General features: G+C 42.1%; 1 protein-coding gene across 6 annotated transcripts in view; it reads left to right on the top strand.

Annotated features, from left to right (window-relative positions):
• The window catches only part of NEK7 (NIMA related kinase 7), a 127,284-nt gene that overhangs the window by 73,702 nt on the left and 33,762 nt on the right, over window positions 1-19,820 (top strand). For all 6 annotated transcript variants that reach the window (XM_075936690.1, XM_075936685.1, XM_075936686.1 and 3 more), the window contains one exon: window positions 18,824-18,932. In XM_075936690.1, coding sequence (XP_075792805.1) covers window positions 18,824-18,932 — 109 coding nt within the window. The remainder of the gene's footprint in view (window positions 1-18,823; window positions 18,933-19,820) is intronic.

Genomic DNA, 19,820 nt, shown 5'->3' with positions numbered 1-19,820 from the left:
TTTAAAGTCAATCTCATACTTTTGGGCAGCATGATATGATTTTTAATTGCTTGGTGTTAGTATTGAAATGCACAAATGCTCAAGTGTTGTACAGATGTTACTATTAATGTAGGAAAAGACAAACAAATCATGATACATTAAAGATAAGAATATGCCTCACTATTGCAAATCCAGTTTAATTGAAATAAGGAGGAAATAACATTTTGCTAGTCTGTATTCCTGAATTAAGCTTCTAAATACCATTGAGTCAGACATTTTACAAGTAAATAATAAATTGATTCAGAGCATCCTGATGAATATAATTAATTCATAATCTAGGTATTCAATATTTGCCAATTAAAGATAATTGTAAGTAAGATAAAGTGCTCCCCAAATCTAGGATAAAAAAATCCAAAATGATACATGATAGAATTTAAAATCAAATCTAATTTTATCTTCAATAACTATAGCAGTGTTACTAATAAAAACGTAATTGAATTGGTATTCATTTACTCTTTTAATTGTTAGATATCTGAGGTCTTAGTGTAAAGCTATATTATGTTCTCCAGCTTCGTTTGCTCAATCTCTATTTTAATGTTGTGGAACTTCATTGTGCTTTGTAAAAGTAAACATCTGAGAGAGAATATTTGTGTGTATCTCATAATCTGGTACACAGTTTCATAGGTTATTTTTTTTAATACTTTTTTTGCTCAGTTGAATGTAGATTTAGTTGTTTTTTGACCTTTCTAATTCTCACACGGTGTTTCATTGTCAAGTTGTAAGAGAGGTTTTAGACTTGACGACCTTGAAAGCAAAAGTGCAGAGTACCTTTCCCTTTACTTTCCTTTTCTTCCTTTTTCTGGTTAACCATGATGTTACGTGATCGTCCAGTTGTGCTGCTTATCTTTCTAAGCTGTAATTGGTGATAGATATGATAAAGAAAAATAGCACATCTTCTAACTGCATTGAAGCAAGAAAGTCTCTATTTAAATAGCATAGTTAAAGAATTATTGAGAGCAAGCAAGACCTTTGTGATATTCTCCAATACCTTATTAAAGGTCTAAGTTCTAAAATAAGACAGAATATAGCATTACTGTACAAGATAAATTAAATATCTGTTTTGAAAAAATTGCTGTAAGAAAAGGCAATTCCAGAAAATGAAAATATTTTTGGAGAAAAGTAGATAATACAAATTTTAAGCTGTTTCATTTGAATTCTCAGAACATATTAAAAATGCAAACTTTAACTTGTCAAACAAGCCATAAAAAAGTAAATCATCACATATCATAAATAAACATCAAAGCATTCATTTTCATTAGAAAGCAGAGATGTTAGCAAATCTCTTAAGACAGGAAAATAATCCTGACTTTTTATTAAAAATATCACATATCTACTTTCTGCCTTTAAAAATACTTGTGTATATTTTTTTCATTTTTAAAATTTAGTATTAGTTTTATAGTTGCTAGTGAAATCCAGTATATCGCATCCATTTAAAATGAGGCAAATATTTTAAAAGCATATATAAGGTGAACAACATGAGGCTCCAGGTGAATTTGGAAGTCTCTTTGTGGGCTTTCTGTATTTGGAAAGCAATGAAATCTTTGTCCTTGAAAATTTTAATTTTGTGTTCAATAATTCTAGTGACATACATTTCTTCTCAGAAGAGGTGGCAATGTACAAGTCCTAGACATATGGTCCTAGTCGAAATCCTATTTTGACCTTATTTCCAGTGTTACACTTAAAAACAATAGTGAGTATATTAGGGTTATTAATGTTAATTGTAATAGATAATCAGTGATATCTATTTTCTTCTCTTAAAATATTCCAAGAATAATTTATAAGACAGAGCATGATATGCAGAATGTCCTTTTATCATACTATTTACAGTTCTTCATATAACATTATTATTATAAGTCAAAGATCCTTAGAATATAGGTCAACTTCATATTCTTAATAATTTTCTCTGAGCCCTCAGATTTTCTCCATTTTTAAATGTAAAGAACTACTGTAAATAAAAGCCTTTCTCTTATCTGCTAAAACAAACTTACAAGTAGTTCCAACAGTTCTAAGAATTGTGAGTCCTTGGATTGTGGCATGCTATACTACCCATGTTTTCTAGTTAAAAATGATTGGGCACAAACCTCAAATGATGTCTCTGAGAAATGTCAAAGACTTCAAAATGCAACATAGTTCTGTACAAGCTGTCTTAATATACAGAGGAGGTTTTTTTTAATGTGTAACATTGCATATCACCTTTTACTCTGAACTTTTTGAGAGTTTAGTTTTTAAACGCTGTGTCTAGTTATTTTTAAAATAGTTTTTCCAAGTGGCATATAGTGTATTAGGAGACTGTGCCACAGGATGTACTAATTACAGAGCAAAGCTTAATATAGAAATTCGGGTCCTGGGTTGGCGTGATTTGTGTGAAGATGGAAGGTGAGTTAGGCTTGAGCCGAGTTCAAAACCTAGACTTACGTTGCAGTGTAGAGATAGTGGATAAGCTCAGGCTCAAAGCTAGCCTTCTTTGTGTCTGCATTACAGTTGAGCTAACTCAGGGCTCAAACTCAGGGTCCCAGGACCTTGCTGGGGCTGAGGGTTCAAGCTAGAGTTTACCCAGGACCTAGGGTGTAAGTCCTATTGATTTACAATCTAGCTTCAGTCCCGATTGACTAAGGTCATGGGTGTCCGTCAGAAGTTGCACAATTCTGTTGAATATCTTCATTAACTTTCTTTTTCCCAACAATCTGCAATCCACTCTATTAATAAGAAAACCCTCCGGTCCCCTGCAGCCCACCCTTTGGCATCGGCAGCAGCTCAGGTCAGCGTTAACCTATTCTGTTCTTTTCACTGCTCTGCAAGCACACAGTCAGACAGTCTCCTGGGTTTGTAATGGAGAGTGAATCAATCAAGCCTTTTAAAAAGCAAGCTGCTTCCTGACAACGTGCAGGGTAGGCAATACTTTTTTCCCAAAGTGTACCATGGGCTAGAGTGGCCACATTTTGAGAGGTGGGGCTCTATGGATTCCTGTGTATTATTACTTTGACTTGAATCCTCACGTTGCAGGGTGGACACAGTAACGTTAGGTTCAAGCACAGGTCTGAAAAGACAGTCTTAAAGCTAGGGTTACAATACAGTGTAGATGCTCAAGATCAGGCTTCCTTAACATAGAATTAGGAAGGTAAAATCCCGATTAAACTGGTTAAACGTTACAGCAACCTAATGTTTAATTGGTTAACTACCTAAGTGGGATCCCAGGGGAGGGACCACTTCAGCCCAGCTGAAGCAGCTCCCAGCCCAGCACAGGGCTAGTGGCTGGCTCCTTGTCTCTCTCGAAGTAGTGGGCCATTATGTGCACCATGGTACATATCAGCATCACTATGGTTTGCTGCAAAGCAGGATCCATGCTCGTGCTACTATGGCATCTGCATGGGAAACCAGGGCAGAAAAAGGTGTGGGCGCGCGGCTTCCCGTTGATCCTTATGCAAGGATGGAAGGACTAGATGAGTGCATTATGGGATGCTGATGACATGAACCCATAACTACACACTGCAGAGGATTGGTCTCAGCGGGCAGCAGGAGCAGTCAAGAATGCAAAGCTATCCACGGTGCATTGCTCTCTGAGTTGATGGTAGGCTCCCTAATGGGGACGTGCCACTTTGGACTATATTTGATTCTTCCCTGCATTGAGGATGTGGACCTTTGACTTTTCAAAATCGGGTGCCCAGAAGTTGACCACATTAAATTGGACCTTACCTTGTTGTGTAGATGTGGCCTTTGTGTAGTTTTGCCTATACTTTGTTCTCTCTTTATCTCTTCTGTGTTTTAATATTTTTTGTTGTTCCTTTCCCATATTCTGTTAAGTTCCTTCCTCCTCAGTTCCTGTAGTGTTCTCTGCTTCTTCCAGCGTTGTCTCACTCTTCACCTCAATTTCTTGATTCTCTCTTCTATTACAGTGAACCCTCGTTTATCGCGGTAGATAGGTTCCAAACCCGACCGCGATAGCTGAAAATCCGCGAAGTAGGGACACCATATTTACGTATTTATTTAACATGTATATTCAGACTTTTAAAACCCTCCCTTTACGTAGTACTGTTAACAAACCAGTTAGCAGATATTACTACAATAATTAGCAGATATTACTAATTATTAATGGAATTAACGAAATATTTGGGGTCTTCATATATCGCGGCTATTTTCGAAATTTCCGGAAAATCCGCGATATATTTCTTTTATAATATATACATACGTAATGAAAAAAGTCCGCGAAGTCGTGAATCCGCGATGGTCGAACCGCGAAGTAGCGAGGGCTCACTGTACCTACATCAACCTTTCACTCCATTTTTCCTTTGCTTATAGTCCTACTTGCATGCACACACACTGTCTGTACCTTATTCAGTGTAACTGCTATGGGGATGGTGCAGCCAGAGCATACTCTCATCATAGAATATAATTTCCTCTCATGGAGTGCTGACCTAGGCTGGGTGAGTCAGAGGCAGTTCTTCATGCTGTGAACTATGTCTGACCTTTAACGAATCACACACTTTTCCTTATTACTGTTGTTTATTCCATTTCCTACTAGCATAATTCATTGCAAAAATATGTCCAACTTTAAAACCACCTCCATTTTTGTCCCTTGTTCCTCTCCCATCTCTAGCTTTATTTCTCTCCCTCTCTTCCCTGTCCTTGTCTTGTCTTCTGTTTTTTCCCTTCCATATAGCAATTCTGTCTCTTCCCTTCCCCAATGGCCTTTGCTGTCACCATTCTAAAGCCCAGACACTTTTTGGGAACCAGCAAAGCCTCCTAGCAGCCTGGCCTGGGCAGATTCCACGTCTCAAGGGTTTTGCCCGCTCAGCGCTGGCTGTAGCTTTTCCGGTGGCCTGTCCCATAGCTCAGGTGGCTGCTTCAGCTATTGCAAGGCCCAGAGCACAGCCCATGCATGCCGGGAGTGGAGGCAGGCTCCCAGTTGTCTGTCAGCTCTGTCACATGCAGCTCCAGGCTTGCTGAGGGCACAGCAAGCAAGGGAACCACTAAGAGTGTCTCGGAGGAGACCCAAGTCCAGCGCATCTCCCAAGCCCAGACTGGCTCCCGTCCAGACTGGCTCCCTCCCACCCAGCCACATGCAGGACTGCAGCAGCGAGTGGCACTTCTGCAAGGTGGGCAGTGAGGCACCCGCTGACATGAGCTATCCAGTTCCAGCGGGAGCTTGCTTGCCAGCTGGAAGGGCACATCTGGAGCGCTGCCGCCATGCAAACATGGGCAGTAACCAGTTGTGGAGAGCAGGGAATTCTCTCTATACCTGGCCTCTTGCACATAACCCAGCCTTTCCCCTCGCTAGTGAGCCAGGTGCCCAGGAGCACCTAGAATCAAGGATATTTGTTTGGAGTTGGGCCCCATTTTACTAATTGTGTTTGATTTTCATTTACATGTGGGCCCACAAGTCCTCAGAGCACAGCTTTTCCTGATAGGTCATTTCTCCGTAGCTCTGTGCTAGCTGCCAGGAGAAACTCTGAACTCTGCACGTAAATGAACTATTTTATTGATGGGTAGGGTAGGAGTGCGAGGGATGTTTGGGTGAGGGGAGACTATCTGGCGATTGAAGGGAACGAGAGGGTGGAATGGGCTGAGAGCATTAGGATAGAGGAGCCCGCCCTGGGGTGTGGTAGGGCAGGAGTGGAGAAGGGTGCAAGTGACTTGGGACCATGGAGAGAGCAGCTGGGCTCAGTGCAAGATTAACAGGCTCTTTGGCCATGAGAGTGGCCAGCGAGAAGGAGGTTGGCCGTTTAATATTTGCATTGAAGTGTCCTTGTTGAATTTTAGAACCCTACCTGTAAGATTAATAGAGGTCTGAGTCACTGTTTCATGTTGTCTGCAGATTAGGAAAGATCAGCTCTGAGATCAGCTCTGTATTGGATTACATTTGGTAGAAACACTTTTTAAATAAGTTTATATTCTGCAGTTGGAATCAGTCACATGAGCCAAATAAATGTCAATCCCACTGTGTGTTTGACAGCTCTGGTCAGCAATGCAAACTGGTGAAATGGAAATAAGCAAAAACTAGTAAAACTTACTGGTATAGCCCATAGTATTTCACCCTCTTAGTATGAACGAGTCACAGTATATCTCTACACTACAGCCTATAGTTCAAACTCAGACTAAAGCCTAACCGCTCTTTTGTCTGTGTACAAATCATACTGACCTAGGGCTCCAAGGGTATGAGCCTGAGGCAAACCGACACCTGTGGTTACCATACCATCTTTGAAATGACTCTCCCGCTCCCCCCGCCCAGCAACTTCTCCCAACAAGGTAAAACTGCTACAGTGCCAACCACAAGACAAATCTGCAACCCCCTCCCTTCAATAGCCGCTTGTAGTATCTAGCAGGATAACACATACAGATAAGCTTGATAACATCATTTTCTTACTTTGATCATCTTTCTCCAAGCCGCTTTATTGTGTCTGTCTTTGCTGACCTTATTTTTTTTTCCATACTTCATTGATTCTGTATTTTAACTACATACTTGAATGTGGATGTTTTGGAACTTTATACATAAAGGAACTACATTGAGTCTGTTTCTTGTAGTAATAATGTATATCTATAGATCCACATTTTAAAAAAATCAGATTAAATTATTTTTCTGGAAACTGACAAATCCATGAGAAAACAGGCCAGATCAGTCAAATCCTGGCAAGGTGGTAACACTACTCAGCTTTGTAATGTAGACACAGCCCACTGGATGCATGCTCTGTGAGTTGACCAAAGGTATCCCATAATCTCATCAACCGACTTCCTTTGTCCTGTGGAGAGTCATATTTTCCCCACTTTACATCATATTAGGCTATGCTGGTCACATTTTGGGAGGGCGCTAGGAAGTTGGGGCAGAGATTATAGTATTTGGACCTACATAATCTAGCCTAGGCTCTGGAGCCCCAAGATGGGATCTAGGTTCAGCAGTTCTTAACCTGAGGTTACAAATGGGTAGAGATGCTGAAGCTCAGTCTAGATTAACAAACTCAGGGTCTGTGGACTTGAGCTGTATACCGTGATTTTGCATTGCAGTGGAGACATACCTATAGCTACCAGGCAGTGATTAGAGGGAGGTGGGAGGCCCTGGACTGTCTGTGATAAAGTAGCTGCAGCACTTTGTGTTCCAGTGAGCCTTTCACTTCCCTCCCTTGTGTTACTTGGGTGGATGATAGGCTTCTGAATGCTTCCCCACTTGCAGCAGTGAACCCTGTTAAAACTAGGTGTGCATGCTAGGGAGAGGGAAGTAGATTTGTCCTGCAGCCTTGGCTTTGTCTTTAGGAAAGAGAATCTGCCATCACCTATATCCATTACTGCATCTAATAACTGTCTCTTAAAAATCTCCAGTGATGGAGATTCTGCAACCTTATTCAAGTTGTTAACCACCCTGAAAGGAAGTTTTTTCTAATGTCCAAACTAAACTTCCTTTGCTGCTCTTTAAGCCAATTGCTGCTTGTCCTATTATCATAGATTAAGAAGAATAACGAGGAGTCCTGTGACACCTCAAAGCTTATTTGGGGATAAGTTTTCATGGTCTGAAGCCCACTGTCACATGCATGAAGAGGAAACTTTAGTTTGTCAGGCATACATACACCTGTAAATATGGGTGTGTTTCATTACTATGAGGAGAACCAGTGCTAACAAGGTAATTTCAGTCAGTGTGGGTGTGACCCGTTCTCAAGTTGATGAGAGGGTGTGAGTGTATCAGAAGACGAAAAATTACCAAAAAGCTGAGTGACTACAGATTGGTTAGTCTTCAAGGAAAGCTAGTAAGTGAGATTGATACTGGAAAAGTGATTAGACTCTTCAGAAAATTTAACTAAAATAAGCTTCAGTCAGAAACCTTTCTAGGAGTCATAGTTAAATTCAGAAAACTAAAGTGTGCTTCAGGTCCTTGGAAAAAAGAAAATGGAGTGACCCTCATAGATTATATAGACATGAAAAAGATGAGTCATAGTATTTGATTTATTTCAAATATAAGATGAAAAGGGGCAAATACTTCCCCTTTTTTATTGAAGTATTTTATACAGTATTCATATAGAAAGAATCTGCACATGTTAAACAAGGAAAACATCAAAGCATTTTTAATAATTCTCTATCCCTTATAAGGATTTTTATTAATATTAAGAGTTGCCTAATGTGTTTCATTTGGTATATGCATCTATAAACAGAGATTATACTTAATTTCAGTTTGCTATCTCATCTGCATTAGACAGTGCTCTTTCCAGAGATGTTATGGCATGCTTTGTATTAGTCTAATCTGTTGTTTACAGTGATTCTAAAAAATTGTTTTTGTAGTTATTTTCAGTTCAGCTATTGACAGTTGCACATACTACTTTGTTATAGTTAAATAATTGATTGTTGTAAGTTTTCTTAATCTGTATTTAGTTCCTGTGTGACCAAAGTATTTATCAGAGGCATTCTCTCTTGGACTTGAGGTAAAAGTATTCTGTATTTTCAGTAATTGGTTTTACAAAACATCAGGAAACGGTGTTTGTAAAGTACAAAAAAGAAACCCTTTATGGAAATATCTGTATAAAACGTTAGTTTTAGAGGCTGAAAAAATGAATACAATATAAATAATAAAATAAAATTAATAGATGGTCCATTGCCAAATATAACAAAGTAGCTGTTTGTTTTGTATGTTCAGTTTATTAGCTAGCTAGCAGCTGGTGCTATTTTCATGTGTCCAGTATATGCAAATTCTTTTGCTGTATCAGGGTCAGATGAGACTTTACATGTTGGATTAAATTATGAGCAATTTGTTGCTAAGCCAATACTGTTGAAATCCATTCTGCTGTAAGAAGTGACTGTAGATCTGGATGAGAATTCTGGCTTTTGATTTGGACAGGAAACTGAGGTATGTTTGTAAGAAGAACTGTGATTGGATCTACTGATGAGACCCAGGCAAATGTATAATCTGTCTGATAAAGTATCAAAATTAGAATGTGGTACATGGTAATATAACAACATTGTTTAAAATTCAGAAAACAAATTTTTAATGGTGCATCTGTAGGCAACACTGGACTCTGATCTTAGTGCTCAGGTCTATTACACAGGGGTCTATTACTCCCTCTCCTTTGCCCTGCACACTCGAAATAGCATCCAGATATTGCCAGTTCTCCCTCCAAAGCCCTAACAGGATCTTTTTCACTTTTGGCTATATAGCCTTCTAGCTCTCCTTTTGACAATTGCAGTCATCCCCCCGTCCCTGTCCCCTCCTGTAGCACACATCGTGGATACTCTTTTCTACAGAAACATTGATGTTGCTAGGGTTTCCTGTGCTCATCACTATTTCATCTGCCTGTTTCCTTAAATCTTTATTCTAGTTTTTCCTAGGTCTGCCCCATTCCACTCTATAAGAAAATGAAAAATGGTGGTATATTAGTCTTGATCCCAGAACCACCTGCAGCCTTTACCTGGTGTTTTCCAGTAACAAGGGGGAAGGAACAAGTCTGGCAACTCTTCAGCAGAGTGAGCTTGCTGCTACTCCTCGGTTCTTGATACTGCACAGAGCCCTATGACTTTCTCAGATTTTATGAAGCTGTAGTTGGGGCTACAGGAAAGAAAAGGAAGGCTGGATCATAAAGTCAATTAATCAGTAGTTTGTGTTCTGGGTTTTGCCCAGAGCAGTTTGCATCTTTCAATCCTGAAGAAAGTCTGGATAGATCCTTTGTCCCTTCAGGAAGAAAGTTTGGGGAGAGAAGAGAATCAAGGACAGAGCCCAGAAGCATTCTCCCAAAGTGGGAACAGGTCGAAGTGAACTAGGGGTGCTGAAGGATCAAGAAAACCCAAGAGGGAGATAAACAGAAGGAAGGGGACCAGATGGGAGTGACCGTGTCGAAAGTGTAGGTACATCAAGAAGATGAGTCTTTAGAGAAGAAATCCTTAGACTTGGTCAAGAGATGGTTAAACTGAGAACAGTTTCAATGGAAACCTTATTGCAGAGGATCCATGGATAATTGAAGAAAAGGGAAGAAGGCAGCAGCAGGAACTCAATGTAACAAATTTCATTCTCCTTTTTTATAGATTCATAAATATTATGGTTAGCAAGGATAATCTTTCACAAAACAGATCATAGACTTTCATCCATTGAATTGAGCTCAATACATTTTGGTTAAACTAAAGGCATGTTTTGTTTAGAAAGAAATCTGTTTCATTTTAAATATTTCAGGTGATACATAATTCACCACGTTCCTTAAAATTTAACTGGCTAATTGACAGATCACAAAACACAATTGTTAATGGGACTCTTCAGTGAGTGAGGGGTTTCTAGTGGAGCCTTGCAACGGTCAGTTTTTGGTCCAGTGATATTTAATATTTTATAAATGGCCTTAAAGCAAGCATAAAGCCATTAGTAAAGCTTGCAGATGATGACGCAACTGACGGCATGAGGCGTTTCTGTGAAGTGAGCCTGTCTACTCACAGCAGTCATGGGATTGCTGTCAGAATGGAATGACTGCATATCACTTACTACTTGCTCTGAAGGGCTTCCAACTAGGGTGTAATAGTAGTCAGTTAACTGATAAGCAAAAGCTTATAGGTTAATGCTATAGACTACATGAATTTCTCTCTCCCCCTCTCCCTGCCAGTAAATTTTTTAGCAGGCTGACCAGCAGCCTGGCTCAGTCCTGGCTTGCAGCAGGTCCGAGACCTACCTCTGGAGCGGCTCTGCATTTAAATAGTATTAGGAGCTGGGCAGGCAAGCAAGCTGGCTCAGTCTTGGCTCATACTGGGTCCAGGACCTATCCCTGTTTTAGCTCTGCATTTCAAGTGTATTAAGAGCCAGCCAGGAGGGCAGGCAGGAGTTTAAACCCACCTTAGACAGGGACTGCTGCCACCCCACTCTGCTGCCTCTTTCTCAGAAGCAGCAGCACAGGATGACAGGCAGCTGGTTCACAAGGGGAGCTGGTTTTTAAACTGGCTTCCTCGTGGACCAGCTCCCACCTGGCATCCTGCTTCCTTTAATACAGTGGCTGCTGACTCTGCTGCTGGGGACTTATAGACTAGTTGACTAACTGATAAAATTTCATGAGGTTACTCGAATATTCAGTTAAATTATATTTAACATCCCTGCTTCCAACCTCATCAGTCAATATTATTTACTGCCCCAAAACTTAATTAACTCCAAGTTGGGAAGACCTTTACACAGTATCAAATATACTTGCATTTAAACCTCTGAAAACCAAGAAAATAGTTACAATTCTCATCAGGCCTGCATCACTACCTTAATTCTCCCCCTGGGGCTTATAGAGCCATGGAAGATACGCTAAGTGTCTGTCAGCTAGGTTGTCCTATAATAAGTAGACATGAAGAATGACTAAATGATGCCACTTCATGTGATATGTTGTCCCACAGAATTGTATTTTCATTCATCTACATATTCTCCAGTTGCTCTTCACTAATCTAGGAGCAGCTGTATGACATAGGGATTGCTTGCAGCCATTCCCACAGTGTATACTGTGATATGAGAAGTTCATTTGCAACACAAAGAATCATGGGTTCCTCATTTCTGTGCTGAGCTGTGCAATCTCTGGGGATTTGCAAAAATAATCCAAGTTCCCACTTGAGTGTTCCCCCTTAGCTTCTTGCTCGACTAGACTTTGAGGGAACCAGAGAGTCTCTAGGGGTGTGTCTAGACTACAGAGTTTTGTCGACAAAAGTGGACTTTTGTCGATAAAACTATACCTGCGTTTACACTACCGCTGAGTTTCGTCGACATAACGTCGACAGAACTCAGCAGTTTTGTCGACGCTGGAAAACCTCATTTTACGAGGCATAACGCCTTCTGTTGACAGAGTTCTGTCGACAGAAGGTGTTATTGCATGTAGGGTTGTGTCTAGACTACAGGGTTTTGTCGACAAAGCAGCTTGCTTTGTCGACAGAACTGAATGTAGTCTAGATGCTCTTTGTCGACAGAAGCTTTGTCGACAGTATCTGTCGACACAACTTCTGTCGACAAAACCCTGTAGTCTAGACGTACCCTAGGTCTTTAAGTCTCCTGAGCCTGAGTGTAGCTGAGCCTCAACCTCAGTTTGAAGCATTTTTCGGGCACAGATCCTCCGTCTGGCATTTCCAGCTGATGCCTAGCCTGTATTCATTATTAACCCCTAACAGATTTATTAGTTTCCAAGGTGCCACAGGACTCCTCGTTGTAGATACAGATTAACATAGCTACTCCTGAGACTGTAGCAAGTTGTGAAGCATATAATACACACAGGTACTTTGCACAGACTCTTACATTATTGCTCTTAACCACATATAGCACAAGAGAGTAGAGATCATTTAGAACACCACAAACATCCTGAACAAAATGCCTTAATCCCTCACTGACTCTCCCTTCCTTCTTTTGTGTTAGAGAAGGGAGTCAGGGTAGCAGGCCCACTGGATTGCTTCCTCTTTGACCTAGAGAAAAAAGCTCCAAAGAACAGAGCCAATGGAGTAGCCTGTGCCCTTTTTATAATCTTCCAGTACCTCAGTCAGATTTCTGTAGCAGCTGTTCCAACTGCTGGTCCGCAGCACGCTGCCAGGCCCTGCCCTGCAGCCTTGGCCCCGCCCACTGAAGAAGTGTGTGGTGAATGGCACAGCAGGCCCCTAAGATGAGGCATCCCTATGGCCCACGCCTGCAGCTTGCGCAAGGAGCTGTGAGGCAAGGGGGGCGGTGGCAGCAGCGCCGCAGCCTACGGGGGATGGGCGAGAGCATCAGCCTCATCAGCCATCCTGGTGAGCTCAGGCATCAGCGGCAACAAGCTGCTCTTGTGCTTCCACTTCCAGTGGGGCTCGGAGCACCCGGCCACCCTGGCCAGTAAGTGACAGTATGGAGCCACGTGCCAGGCCATAGTTTTTTCTAAGCTGTGCGCTTGTGCGCACAAAGGAAATTTCTACCCTGCCCACCTCCTAAGCAGACTCCTGGGGCTGGAGGGGTGTGTGACTGGTGGGCGGATGCTACTCTGGCTAGCTGGGAGTGGAGGAACCGCATGTCTGGCAGGCAGGTGGCTGCTCCAGGGCAGACGAAATGCATGGCGGGTGGACGGGAGGCAAAATAGACATGACAGCTTAAAATTAATCACCATAATTAATATGCAAATATGCAAAATCATTGTTTACTGTAATGAATATGCAAGTGTAACTGCCAATCCACTAAAAAAAATGTTTAATGAATTTGCTGGTCCATAGTATAAAAAAGGTTGGGAACCACTGCTCTACAGACTATTAGCATGTGGCTTGCTTTGTAAGCAAGGCAACTTTTCCTGTGATCAGCAGTTCTTGTTAAGAGTCCATCTATTGTGAGCCACTTGCATTTCAATGGTCTTGTATTTAAGTTACATTACTCGCTGAAATTGGGGGTTGCTTTGTCCCTAGCCTGTTAGAATTTAATTCCAGCCTGAAGTTGGAAGGACAACTAGCCTCAAATGCAAAATGTATTTTTCAGCTTAGTAAAAATAGAGGGTGCATAATCCAATTCAGAATTTGTAAATTATACAGGCAGATGCCCCAAATGCTCACAGTAGCCTAATAGCTTACATTACATTACATTTTATGGATGGTATTCAAGAGGGAATCCTTAGGACAAAGGTGAAAGGATGGAAACATCTAAGAACTTTGAGGTGATTTATGCAGAATAGGTGCAGTGTTTGAGAATAGGCTAGGCACAGCAACCTGGTATTTAAATTTGCCTTGGGGTATGTCTATGCTGCAGAGTTTTTTTCAGAAAAACGGTAGTTTTTCAAAAAAAAGAAAAAAGTCACTTACATCCACACTGCAATTGTGTTCTTTCGGAAAAAAATGGAAAGAACAGGGGGTTTTCCGACATTGGTAAACCTCTTTTTACGAGGAAAAAGCCTTTTTCCGAAAAAGCTCATTCAGAAAAAGGCATGTGTGGACAGGGAAGAGGGAGTTCTTTCAAAAGAAGAGGAAAACAGACTCCTGAGAACATTTCGCTGCCACTCAGCTCTAATTTGTGCTCTTCACGTGTCCACTCCATACTCCTAATAAGTGCTGTTTGGCATCAGTGGCTTTAAAGCATGTCACTTTGAGCTACCTAGTTACTCTGATGTCAGGCTCTCTGAAAGCCCTTTGGTTTGCTCTGGAGTGCAGTTCCTGTGGTACAAGCATAAATGATTTTCTCTGGCCCTATTCACATTGGGGTCCAACTTCTATGCAGAATGTCTTTTAAAATACCCGTTTCCCAAAGGGGCAGTGGATGCAAATAGTAGCTGAGATCAATTCTGAGGTGTCCATATATTTTCTCAGGAGATGGTCAACAGTGCCACCATCAGAATCATTCCATTTTCACATTACAGAGTTTTTGAAAACAAAAAGGAAAAATGGCTTGAAGGAACACCAAACATTAAACATCTTCTTTTTTCCTTACATATGCTTTAAAAGATGCCATACAGTGTAAAAAATATCATTATAAATTGGATTGTGTGTTCCATCCACACAAAATAGATCTTTAAAAGGTGAAGCTATGAGCAAAAGACTTCTTTTTGGTTTCATGTGTGCGCCTTTCCTCAGAAACTAAAGCTGTTCCCTAGACCCAGGCTATTTTTTGGAAATTGGTGTCTTTGCAAAATCTGTTTGCTTTTAATATCCCAAGTTTTCCATCATTGTTACATTTCTTGGTGCATAGCTAGTCATGGAAATGTTAAGAATGTCAGAAATAAAAAAAAAACCAAGGTGATAACTTCTCAAAATAATATTAGACAGATTTATTTTAAGACATTGGATTATTTTTGTGTAAGCAAGTAAAAAAAAAATTATTCCTTTACTGAAATAAAATGCTTTGTTAAGAATGGTTAGATGTTAACATAGTTTATGCCATTCTTTTCACATGAATAATAAATCAAAACTCACGTATATAGGAAATTAATATTACCGATGACCTCAGAAAGGAATATGTTAATGTCATGCAAAAGTTACATACAGGCAGTCCCCGGGTTACGTACAAGATAGGGACTGTAGGTTTGTTCTTAAATTGAATCTGTATGTAAGTCGGAACTGGCGTCAGCCGCTGCTGAAACTGATCAGTTCTGACTTACATATGGATTCAACTTAAGAACCCCAGACGTCCCCAAGTCAGCTGCTGCTGAAACTGATCAGCGGCTGATTCCAGAGCAACTCTGCCTCGGGCTTCCTGTAGTCAGCCGCTGGTCAGTTTCAGCAGCGGCTGACTTGGGGACGCCTGGGGCAGAGCAGCTGGGGTGCTGCTGGGTTGCTCCAGTAGCGGCTCCTCGGCGCTACTGGAGCAACCCAGCAGCACCCCAGCTGCTCTGCCCCAGGCATCCTGATTCAGCCACTGCTGAAACTGACCAGCAGCGGCTGAATCAGGACACCTGGGGCAGAGCAGCTGGCGTGCTGCCGGGTTGGTTCGGAGCGGCGCTGCGGGACCAACCCGGCAGCCCCCAGCTGCTCTACCCCAGGGGTAGGCAAGAAAAGCCTGGTCTGCTGGGGGGGCACTAGCTGCACCCCCCCTCCCCCCAGCAGACCAGGGGGACAGGAGCAAAGCCCCGTTTGACCCGGAGCAAAGCCACCCAGGCAGCAGGACTCCCGCCACCTGGGCGGCTTTGCTCCTGTCCCCCTGGTCTGCTGGGGAGGTCCAGCAAAGCCGCTGAACCCCCCCAGCAGACCAGGGGGACAGGAGCAAAGCCGCCGCCTGGGTGGCTTTGCTCCCGGGCAAATGAGCAAAGCCGCTCAGGCGGCGGCTTTGCTCCTGTCGCCCTGGTCTGCTGGGGGGGTTCAGCGGCTTTGCTGGACCTCCTCAGCAGACCAGGGGGACAGGAGCAAAGCAGCCCAGGCTGCGGGAGTCCCGCTGCCTGGGCGGCTTTGCTCAGGTGTCCCTGGTCTGCTGGGGGGGTCCAGCGGCTTTGCTGGACCCGCCCCAGCAGACCAGGGAGACCGGGAGAAGCTTTTCTTGCCCCGGAGGACAGGGGTGGCGACCCGCCGCCCGTGAGCTCTGGGGCGAGAAAAGCCCCGTTCATAAGTCGGATCCGCGTAAGTCGGGGACTGCCTGTACTTCAGTTTGGTCAGAATGCCCCTAAAGCAATTCACTTACACATATTTATATGAATAACTGAATACTTGAATTACTGGAACTTTGAAGCTGTTTCTGAGGTATTTTGTGTACAGCATGCTATAGCAATGTAGCTGGCAAATTAATGAAATGTTAAAAAAAATATTTTTTTAAATCATTGTGCATTATACTTTTAAAGGTTTTTTTTTTTTATGGATAAGATGCAAAAAATCTGCATACTTCAAATCTTCTGAATTTTTCATCCCTGCTTGTACTTAAAGTTTATTTAAGCACATTTTGAAGATTTTAAAAAGTACATAGTTATAATTATGTTAATTTTTAGAATTCATTTTGAATCAAGAAAGCATGCTTTCATGTGCATATTCTTATATAGTATTGTGTATTTGTTTATAAATGAAAAGAAACCTGGTCTCCATCTTCCTGTTGACATCAAACGATCCTCTGATATGCAAATTCAGCTCTGGGGAGAACAGATACACAGTGTTGTTTGGATTGAATCCAAATCTGAGTGAAAGTTATATTTAAAGAACTGATTTAAAAGCATTGGCTCATTTAATAAAAACTCATATTGAAATAGTCTTAAACTAAACTTACTCTTTTTGGTAAAATTGTATTCTCTACTATATTTCCAGTATATGTTGCTAGTGCTATTTTAGTAATACCGGGCTCTCTACTGTTTTATTGTTGCTTTAGGATGCAGCCTATCTACAGTCTGATTTTCAGTGGGTTTTTTTTTAAGATACTGAACAGAATATATGTATTTACCTAAAGCACTGATAACTGATCTGTACATTACCTTTCTGTCAAGTGTCAATAAAATGCATATACAATCAGCATTACCGTATTTGTAAGGTTTTGTTTTTAATAACAGAGGGTCTGATTTTTGGTATAACTGTTACCATCCTTAAAGGATTTTTCTAATCTGTTTACCATTCATCTCAAACAAAGTATGTAATATATTTTCTCCATTGTAGATAGACAAATAGCAGACTTCTGTGGAAGTTTTCATTTAAGCTTGCCCACATCTGGCAACAACGTTTCAAACTGCCAGTCTTTATGTTCTACTGTTGGCTGTTATGGGTTCTCAAATCAGCAGCTTTTTATCATCTTGGAATACAGTATTTGAACATTGTTAAGTTTTACATGGTGTACCTGTTTAACTGGAACAAATTTGAATAGAAGAGGCAAATTGATGGACTGAAGTATTTTAAATTTTTAGACATACAATTTTATGTACTCCGTGGCTTCTAAAATTGAGTTAATTTTTTTTATGTTTTTTGAATGTGTACCCCGGTATTTGTTTTCTTTATTCTAGGCTCATGAGAATAAAAACATAGATAAATTGATTTTGGTGGTGAGAAACTTCCTAATTGTGGGAATTCCTGTAGTAACTTTTCCTCACAGCTGGCCTTTATCCATTATATACAGGCAGTCCCCGGGTTACGTACAAGATAGGGACTGTAGGTTTGTTCTTAAGTTGAATCTGTATGTAAGTCGGAATTGGCGTCCAGATTCAGCCGCTGCTGAAACTGATCAGTTTCAACAGTGGCTGAATCTGGACGCCAGTTCTGACTTACATACAGATTCAACTTAAGAACCCCAGGCATCCCCAAGTCAGCTGCTGCTGAAACTGATCAGCGGCTGATTCCAGGAAGCCCGGGGCAGGGGCTTCCTGTAGTCAGCCACTGGTCAGTTTCAGCAGCGGCTGACTTGGGGACGCCTGGGGCAGAGCAGCTGGGGTGCTGCTGGGTTGGTCCAGTAGCACCGCCGCTCCTCGGCGCTACTGGACCAACCCAGCAGCACCCAAGCTGCTCTGCCCCAGGCGTCCTGATTCAGCCGCTGCTGAATCTGACCAGCAGTGGCTGAATCAGGACGCCTGGGGCAGAACAGCTGGGGTGCTGCCCGGTTGGTCCAGTAGCGCCCAGAGCGGCGCTACGGGACCAACTGGCAGTGCCCCAGCTGCTGTACCACAGGTGTCTGGAGAAAAGCCACGGAGCACGGGGGCAGCGGGAAAGCCCAGACGCGCCGTGTCTGGGCTGTCAGCTGGCCGGGCGCTCCGGGGCTTGGCTCTGCTTTGCCCCCCCTCCCATCCCCCTGGTCTGCAGACCGGAGGGGGGGGGGGAAGCAGAGCCAAGCAGAGCCAAGCCGCGGAGCGCGCGATCAGCTGACAGCCCAGACGCTCTGGGCTGTCAGCTGGCTGGGCGCTCCGCGGCTTGGCTCTGCTTTGCCCCCCCCCCCCCCCCCCAGTCTGCAGACCGGGGGGGGGGGGGCAAAGCAGAGCCAAGCCTCGGAGCGCGTGGGCAGCGGACAGTCATGTCCGCTGCCCACGTGTTCCGCCGCTTTATTTCCTCTCCCTGGTCTGCTGGAGACCAGGGAGAGGAACCCCATTCGTAACTGCGGATCCGACATAAGTCGGATCCGCGTAACTCGGGGACTGCCTGTAGTGGAGTCATTCTATATAACAACATTCTGCCTCTGTTTCCCTCCACTGAGGCTTTTTCCTCTAAAAAAATGTAACTTTAAGAAAACATTACATGCACTTTCCTTGGAATTATGAACATATTTTAAGCAGTTGGATATTTACTGTAGTTTATTAATTAATGTCAGCGTGTCCCGTGCTGGTGTATTATATATTAATATTTTATTTGAACTTCCATGTCTGAAAATACTTCTAAAACTTTTGCTTAGATTAAGTCAACATTGTCTTAATAGCTTTTAATTAAGGGCTTACCTGTGTTCTCAGTTAATTCTGTATTAGATTTTCAATACTTCTCACTTTTGTCTATAAAGCATTTTAAGAAACAGAAGAGGTTGATTCCTGAAAGGACAGTTTGGAAGTACTTTGTTCAGCTGTGCAGTGCATTGGACCATATGCATTCGCGTCGTGTCATGCATAGAGGTAACATAGGATCATAGATATTGCTTTTTAACAAGTTTTAAATATATGAAAAAACTCTGCATGCTCAGTACAAATGATATCAAATAAGATTTTAAAAGAATCAATTTTGACAAGTAGCTAATACAATGTTACTGTAGGTCTTTTATAAAGAACTTAAAAAGAGAGAGGATTTCTTTTTAAAAGATATAGGATACTGCTGGGGGAATTGTGCACCTTTTTTTTTTTTTAAATTGGCACACTATTTGAAATTCTGAGTTCTGCATATTTTATTTGTCAAATCATCACAATATTATTATGCCACTTTCATTTAGTTTAGTAATTTATTTCAAAATGCACATCAGCAAGTATGTTTAACAATACAGATGACGAAAACAATGAGGAGGTTTTTTGACGAAGGTATTTCTTACTAGGCATATTAACGTAGAAATTTGAGTAATCATTTGTTTAAATTACACTACGGAATTGTATTTGACACACCCTTCAGAAGCAATGCAAAGTCTTTGCTGGAGTGAGAAGAAAAAGAGGAGCTGAGAGAGAAGTGATTGTTGGGAAGGAGCTTGCAAGTGAACCTGCAGGGCTATTGGGTGTGGGTGGGAGAAGTATGGAAAAGATTTTTTGAAGGGAAGGGGATTGTTGGGGAGTTGGGGATCCTTCTCCATACTGATCCCTAGCCTCTCCCATTCAGTCAGGCACATCTGTACCTGTCACCATGTCCCTGCACTCCCCTTTTTGCATGTCTCTGGCCCCCACTCAGCTACACTGCCCCTCTCATCCCCGTCTGACTCCACATTCCCCTCATCCTGTTTCCAAGTGGCCCTCCTGTTTAGCCCCTGACTTAATGCTGTCAACCCAATACCTCCTATGCCTCCCACTAACCTGTCTGAACCC

The sequence above is a fragment of the Pelodiscus sinensis genome, chromosome 9, assembly GCF_049634645.1.
Source record: "Pelodiscus sinensis isolate JC-2024 chromosome 9, ASM4963464v1, whole genome shotgun sequence".
In the NCBI taxonomy this organism is placed as follows: domain Eukaryota; kingdom Metazoa; phylum Chordata; order Testudines; family Trionychidae; genus Pelodiscus; species Pelodiscus sinensis.
The sequence above is the reverse complement of the archived record's forward strand: the minus strand, read 5'-3'. Positions and strand labels throughout refer to the sequence as shown.